General features: G+C 37.9%; 1 protein-coding gene across 4 annotated transcripts in view; it reads left to right on the top strand.

Moving 5' to 3' along the window:
- Positions 1-515: 515 nt before the first annotated feature.
- Positions 516-7,749, top strand: part of LOC111365436 (ethylene-insensitive protein 2-like) — an 8,107-nt gene continuing 873 nt past the window's right edge. Inside the window, exons 1-7 of one of the 4 annotated variants that reach the window (XM_022985993.1) lie at positions 516-729; positions 1,800-2,564; positions 3,165-3,251; positions 3,347-3,457; positions 3,552-3,761; positions 4,383-4,574; positions 4,671-7,283. In XM_022985993.1, the coding sequence (XP_022841761.1) occupies positions 2,316-2,564; positions 3,165-3,251; positions 3,347-3,457; positions 3,552-3,761; positions 4,383-4,574; positions 4,671-7,283 (3,462 nt within the window). In that variant the 5' untranslated portion in view covers positions 516-729; positions 1,800-2,315. Of the gene's footprint in view, positions 730-774; positions 797-1,799; positions 2,565-3,164; positions 3,252-3,346; positions 3,458-3,548; positions 3,762-4,382; positions 4,575-4,670; positions 7,284-7,749 lie in introns of those variants that run through there. The other 3 variants (XM_022986000.1, XM_022985981.1, XM_022985989.1) reach the window with 3 other exon arrangements.

Genomic DNA, 7,749 nt, shown 5'->3' with positions numbered 1-7,749 from the left:
ACGATATTTAACGCATTTTCAATCTTAACAAAAAACTTCATGAGCAAGGACAACAAAATGTGTCGAGGGACGGAAATTCGTACTCTTTTCTATACTCAACTTATTATCAAATAATGTAATTTCTTAATTTTATGCCATCCAACAATTACATATTGACTTGTTTGACTAAGCTTAAAATTATAAGGACCATGTTATATTTACATCCACTTTCTTATCTAATCTTTTACCTACACTCACAATAGGAAGGTGGGGTCCACAGTTCGGAATTTTTAATTGTGTGTGGGGCCCGCACGAATGTGAGAGTAGGGCATCGGTTCGATCATCAAGATTCGGTACATATAGTTTAATTCAAATTACAAACTGAAAACCTTACATCCTCTAAAATGAAAAAGAAAATTCATGATCTTGTTTATCAGATCATAAATGTAATTAAAATTAATGCAAAATAACTGAACCTGACACTGATTATCTTACAACAAAAGTATTTATTATCTTCCCCATTTCGTGACGTCTATATACAGATAGATATATACATCTCTCTCTGTCCGTATATATTTTATACTTCGTGAACCCTCGCAGCTCATATTTTTTTATCTCTTTGCATCTCTACAGTTCATTCTCTCTCTTCCCCTCTCTCTCTCTCTCTCTCTCAGTAAATATCAGTTAACGCGTGGCTTCTCGAAAGCCTCGGATCTAACTCTGAGCACAAACAAAGAGGAACCCAGAAAGGTAAAATCAAGAAAAAGGGGGGAAAAACCCTAAAAAGTATATGTCAACTTATCCAATCTCCATACGTGTATGATACATACAAATTAGTTTACTTTCGTGTTTATTTACATGCTGAAGTGAATTTCAGTTATTTATTCAGTGAAACGTTCCTTATTATTTTGAAACAATTTCAGATCCATCGCAGTAAGTGTTAAATTTAGTGTGCGTGGACTTTTTTTGGGTTTTGGTCTGTAAATTCAGCTCCGGGTATAGTCTTTTGGCTTCCGGGAGCTTTTGTGTAAAAATCTAAGTCTTTCTGGTTTTTGATGTTGTTTAAGTGATTTTGGTTGCGTAATTATTCATGTTCTGAAGATATGGTGGATTTGCTGCGTGGTAACGTTTTTCAATTTGCAGTTTAAGTTTCAATTTTATTTTGGTTTGTTTCTTTTGCTGGGTTGATGATTTTTTTTTGAGGGTTTGTATTATTTGCCGTATGACTTGAATTCTCAAGTAAATAAACATAGGTATATGAATCTGCTGTTAGTTGTAGTGATTTGAGTTTAACTCGCCTTACACACACGAATATATGGTATTGGTAGGTTTTACTCTTATGCATAATCAAAGCTTTGATCCTTTTGGTTTTAGCTTATGGTAAATTCTGTCAGAGTCAAATTCTTATATGCCCATTCGACTTCTGATATGTTAATGTAGATGGTGATTTCCAACATCGTATGTTAGTTGACTCTATGTAATATTTGGAGTCACGGGGTTGGGATCACAAAATTAGATTCCTAGAACTTAATTTTTTTTAACGAGAAAGGAATTATTTCAAATTCGAATATTGAGTTTCCAAATGCCCACAAAATGTAGCCTCAGTAAATCTAAGTTTTACAATCGGGATTCTCAACTTTCTCGTAGTTAATAATCGGCTTTATATTTTCTTAAATACTATTGAATTTTTAGGATGATATCGGTTGTTGATATTCCCACTCTTTTGTACAGCATTTGAACATGTCATGATGCTCAGATCTTGATATAGTACTTACATTCTTGATATTACCTTAACATTTGAAGTTGTTTTATTGAATCAGGATGGTAAGTGCAGTTTGACGCTGGAGCATTTTAGCAGTGCCTATCCTTTCGAAGTTCTTGAGCAGAGATCACGATCTCTTTCTATAATATAATGAGATAACTGGCAGTCAGAAGCACGATTGAACCCATAGCTCTGCTCATTATCAAGCAAATAAGAATTTGATTAAGACAAGAAGAAGCTTTTTGGGGCTGGAGTGACATCAGTTCTAACTTGGGATGAAGGTGGTTTTAAATTGCTGTGTCTGCAGCTCTCATATGAATAACGGAATGATACTGGAATTTGTATGGATAAACATGTGCAAGATGTGCAGGTTATAGGTTTTGGTTATCTTTTGAATACTGGAGTTGCTAATTGATTTCATACAGGGCCTTTCTAAAGGTTGGAATGCATTGTCTGTTTGCAACTGGGAGTATATAATTACTGAGCTTGGTAATGTTTGGTCATTTTTCCAGCTATGCCGGAAGTGTGAACACCGAGAGGATAATGCTAATCTTTTATATTTGAATAATTACAAATGGAATCCGAGACTTTGACCACAAACCATAGGTCAAACATTCTTCAGCGGGTGCTTGCTTCTGCTGTACCTGTGGTTTGGATTGCTATCAGCTATGTAGACCCTGGGAAGTGGGCTGCAACTGTTGAGGGGGGAGCTCGCTTTGGTTTTGATGTGGTGTCACTCATGCTTATATTTAATTGTGTCGCAATTCTGTGTCAGTACCTTTCAGCTCGTATTGCTGTGGTCACTGGCAGGGATCTTACTCAGGTATTCATTTACCTTCATCATTTTATCGTGGAAGAGGTGCATAAATTATTTTTGAGCGTGGACAGCTTTAGTGATTATAGATTAAGAATTTGCAGATATTGGGAAATGAGGAGTTGACTAGAATGAGCCTTACATGATTTATTATACTGACTATGGTCTGTTAATTGAATTTTAAAAGTATTTGATTAATTACCAAGAAAAATAGTCATCTCGTGGAAGTGTTTGTTTTCTTCAATTTTGAACCCCATAATGATCAGACTAAGCTTACATTTGACTAAGAACTGTTTATATTCCTTCTTCTGGTGAAATGTTAAAATGCGTTCCCATTCTTTATGAGCTTGTAATCTTAAGAGCTATGAGATATTTTCTAGGGGTACATAATGTACTAGATTGTGCAAGTTATATTTTTCTCCTAATAATGTATTGGTATTTAGAGTTTGACTGGTCTCCCTCCTCTTCCCTCCCCTCCCCCTGCACTCTTCCAATTGAATGTTCATTTACTTTTATACCTAAATTTTATGCATTATTCTGTTTAAGAGTTTCTTATTTTACATAAATGTTGAACAATACGTTAACTGATTGTCTCTGCTGTTGTCAAAGATATGCAGTAAGGAATATGACAATATAACATGCATATTCTTAGGAGTTCAAGCCGAGATCTCGATAATTGCATTGGACCTCATGATGGTGATTTTACTTTTTCTTAAATCCATTTGATGTTAGCTATTGCCTATTCCACTATCTTCTGTCCTATTAATTATATATTTAACTGATTCTGGTAGGTTCTGGGCACTGCTTACGGACTTAATGCTATCTTTGGAATTGATCTATTTAACTGTGTTTTTTTAACGGGCATTGATGCCATTCTATTTCCATTTCTTGCTACTCTCCTTGTAAGTTTTCCTGATTGCATTTTGTTACAATTTTTAAAGCGTCATCAACGCAAATTTGAATAGTATTGTGACTTCATCAATATGGTTCCAGCAGAATAGCAAGGCGAAGTTCTTATCCGTATGCTTGACAATCTTAATTCTACTATCTTATGTTTTTGGAGTTCTGATAAGTCAACCGGAAAGCTCATTTTCCATGGGTGGGATGCTTACAAAGTTGAGTGGGGAAAGTGCATATGCCTTGATGAGTCTCCTTGGAGCAAGTATAATGCCTCACAATTTTTACCTCCATTCTTCTATTGTACAGGTCTTCTCTCTCTCTCTCTACACATGTGCGTGTGCGCTCTTTTGCTCTTGTATTCTTGCATGTAATCTATTTTTTGGACTCATGTTTGCTGCACTTGGCAGTACTTGTATGCTGTGGCAGTGCTTTCAATTACAGGGTTCTTTAGAAAATTATTCTGCTACGATGCTTGTACACCTTCATAACTATTTCTTCAATATGGGCTATGGAAGTAGAAATATGATCATTGTAAATCACTGAATTGTATTTGTGTCGCTCATTCCCCGAAATTTTTTGTGTACTTCTCCTTCATTTTATTTTCCTGATTGATATTTTTCTCTGAATTGTTATTAAGTTGTCAATTTGAGAAATTTTGTGCATTTGACATATCGACTTCATATCATCATATGATTACTTACACCTGTGCACACTAAGAGTTAGTGATAGGTAGAGTGGTCTGACAATAATTTGTTTTAATGATTTTTCTAATTGACGTCAAGCTTTTGCAGTCAATAACACTTTTGGGTTAGTGGTGCCTGGGGTGCATGCGCGTCTTTTCTCATTTATTCGTCTTTTATGTTGGTTATTTCTTCTTTACAGATTAAAGAACTCTGCTCTTTTTTTCATCATTCCTTTATTTTGCAGCAAGATCAAGGGCCAGCTACTGTTTCTATAGGGGCCTTGTGCCATGACCATTTTATTGCCACTCTGTGCATCTTCAGTGGCATTTTTCTGGTGAACTGTATGCTAATGAACTTGGCAGCTAATGTGTTCTACAGTACAGGCCTTGTTTTGCTCACTTTTCAGGATGCATTGTCATTGCTGGATCAGGTTGAGGTTGGATATGCGAAATATTATTTTGCCTATCAGCTATATTCAGTTGTTGTTTTCTTATGTTTACATTCTAATGGAAATCTCTTAACAATAACGCAGATATTTAAGAGTTCAATAGCTTCATTTTTCTTGGTTCTGCTAGTGTTTTTCTCTAATCAAATAATGGCACTAACATGGAGTCGGGGTAGGCAAGTAATTATTCACGATTTCTTTGGAATGGACATTCCTGGTTGGCTTCATCGTGCAACCATCAGAATAATTGCTATCATTCCGGCCCTTTATTGCGTGTGGAATTCAGGAGCTGAGGGTATATATCAACTCCTGATCTTTACACAGGTTATGGTTGCTCTTCTTCTACCATCTTCTGTTATTCCTCTATTTCGCATTGCTTCATCCAGATCAGTTATGGGTGCTTATAAGGTTTCTCAGCCGGTTGAGTTTTTTGCTTTAGTTTCGTTTATTGGGATGCTGGGGCTAAAGATTATTTTTGTCATAGAGATGATGTTCGGCAATAGTGACTGGGTTAATAATTTGAAGTGGAGCATCGGGGGTAGCTTGCCTATGTCTTATCTTATTCTTCTGGCCACGGCTTGTGTCTTTCTCTGTATGATGCTTTGGCTGGCAACTACTCCATTGAAATCTGCAAGTCAGGTGCTGAACTGGGAGGTCAAATTTTCTGTGCCCGAGGCATCTGCTCAGAAAGATCAGATAGAAATTAGTGAAGCCCAATATCAAACAGAAAAGGGTACAGAAAAGCAAGTGCCTGCAGTGTTGGAAAAATCTTTTGGAAGCCATCAAAACATATCAGTTCCAAGTCCTGGGCTATCGACTGAAATGCTGTTGGATTCTGAAAGTAATCTTCATTTGCCCACAATTGGGAAGAATAACTCTGAAATCACATTATCAGGTCCTTCTGTGTGCTCTCCTGAGGCGTCTGCCACCACTGGAGAGACAGTTATGGCTAAACCTATTTGCAAGGTTCCTGAAGATGAATCTATTGATGCCATCACCTTCAACGCTGAATCAAAGGACACAGTGGAAAAGACATTGACTACAGAGGCAAGCAACCAGAATGAGATGGATGATGAAGGAGAACCTTTGGAGCCTGACGAATCAGCTAAAGATGTTTCTGAAAGCATCCAGTCTTTGACATCTGAAGGTCCAGGATCATTTAGAAGTCTTAGTGGAAAAGGTGATGATTTGGGAAGTAGTTCTGGAAGTCTATCAAGATTAGCAGGATTAGGCCGCGCTGCAAGGCGCCAACTGACTGCAATTCTTCTTGAATTCTGGGGGCAGCTGTTTGATTTCCATGGGCAAGCCACTCAAGAAGCCAAGGCTAAGAAACTGGATGTTTTACTGGGGATTGATTCAAATGTAGATCCGAAGTCTTCCTTTGCATCAGTTAAAGGCGAAGGCATTGCTAGAGAGTCTACTGGATATTCTTCAACTATGGGTGGAAGAGGATCTGACTTGAGAACATCTAGTCTTTACAGTTCTCCCCTTCAACAGATTGGACATGGTGGTATGGAGTCCTCTCTTGGGGTTCAGCAGGGGTCACCTATGCGGTCATCCCACATGCAACTATTTGATGCATACGTGCAAAGCTCCAACCACAATGCACTTGACTCTGGTGAGAGGCGTTATTATAGTATGCACGTTCCAGCATCTTCTGCTGTCTATGATCAACAGCCGGTCACTATTCATGGTTATCAATTGGCTTCCTATCTCAGTCAAATGTCTAAAGAAAAAGATTCTGGCTATTTAAATGCTCAATTGGAATCGGCAAACCAGAAGTCCTCACCATCGGTCAAATCAAACTATGTAGATTCATTTGCTCGTCCCGTGAAACACAGGCCACAGAGCGGGTTGAGCACTATCAGGCCACCTGGTTTTCATAATGTTCCTGTTTCTCGAAACAGTTCATTGAAATCTGAACGTGCATTTCACGACCTTTCCTCTCCTGAACCTGTGGATTACACTAATAGCTCAGTCAATGTGAAGAAATATTACAGTTTACCTAACAGATCAGGACTTCATATCCCTCAGCAAGACTATTCAGTGTCTGGTAACAGCTCTCAATGGAAGAATCAGGTGGGATATGAGCAATCTATTAGCCGCTTAGCACCTGTGCAAACCTGTTCCAGCACTTCTTCATGGGCTGGTACGGCTTTGGGATTTGGTGAACTCTCTCCCTCAGAAGTCCGCAGAGATGCTTTTTCCTTGCAATATGCTTCAAGTTCAGGGGCTGGTTCCTTGTGGTCTAAGCAGCCTTACGAACAATTTGGTGTGGCTGATAAATCTCCTGCCAAAACTCAAGAATCTGCGACAACGATTGATTTGGAAGCAAAGCTCTTGCAGTCTTTCAGAAGTTGCATTTTAAAGCTTCTGAAGTTGGAAGGATCTGACTGGTTGTTTAGACAAAATGATGGAGCCGATGAAGACCTTATAGATCGAGTGGCTGCAAGGGAGAGAGTCCTGTATGAAGTTGAAACTAGGGGTTCAGACAGGAAGCCTGGTTCTGGAATAAAGATAGACGAAACAGACTACATGAAGTTGCTGTCGATTCCTCATTGTGGTGATGGATGTGTTTGGAGAGTAGATCTTGTTGTAAGCTTCGGGGTATGGTGCATTCACAGGATTCTTGATCTTTCCCTCATGGAAAGCAGGCCAGAACTCTGGGGAAAATATACATATGTACTCAATTGTCTTCAGGTAAATGCTATTCTTTTCTTTTTTCCATTTGTACATTTTTTAGTTCTCATTTCACTCTTAATTTTTTTGTTACTATTTTGTTCCTCTTACCACTTTTTTACCAAATAGAAAATCAGTGATTTCTGCTATTTAATTTCCCTTTAGATCACTCGCTCTGCAAGGAACATGTATTTTTATTGTATGAAGCTCGTGATTATCCAAAATTGTTATATAAAAACTAAGAAGTTTTTAACGGTTGAGTTTGTGATGGGGTGTTTGGAATAGGGCAGGTATTGTTGCTATATGATACTTGTTTGGTGCTTTAAACGACTTGACCTTTTGCAACATTAAATCTCTATTTTTAAACTTCTTGAGAGATTTATTTCTCAAACAGAGGTTGTTTAAGAAGTTGCTGTTTTATCGAGAAAATTAAACTTTGAAGTGCATTTGGCTAGAGACGGTAAAGGGTTTTCGCATTCCCTTCCGC

Source organism: Olea europaea, chromosome 2 (genome assembly GCF_002742605.1).
Source record: "Olea europaea var. sylvestris chromosome 2, O_europaea_v1, whole genome shotgun sequence".
In the NCBI taxonomy this organism is placed as follows: Eukaryota; Viridiplantae; Streptophyta; class Magnoliopsida; order Lamiales; family Oleaceae; genus Olea; species Olea europaea.
This window is presented reverse-complemented; position numbering and strand designations above follow the sequence as displayed.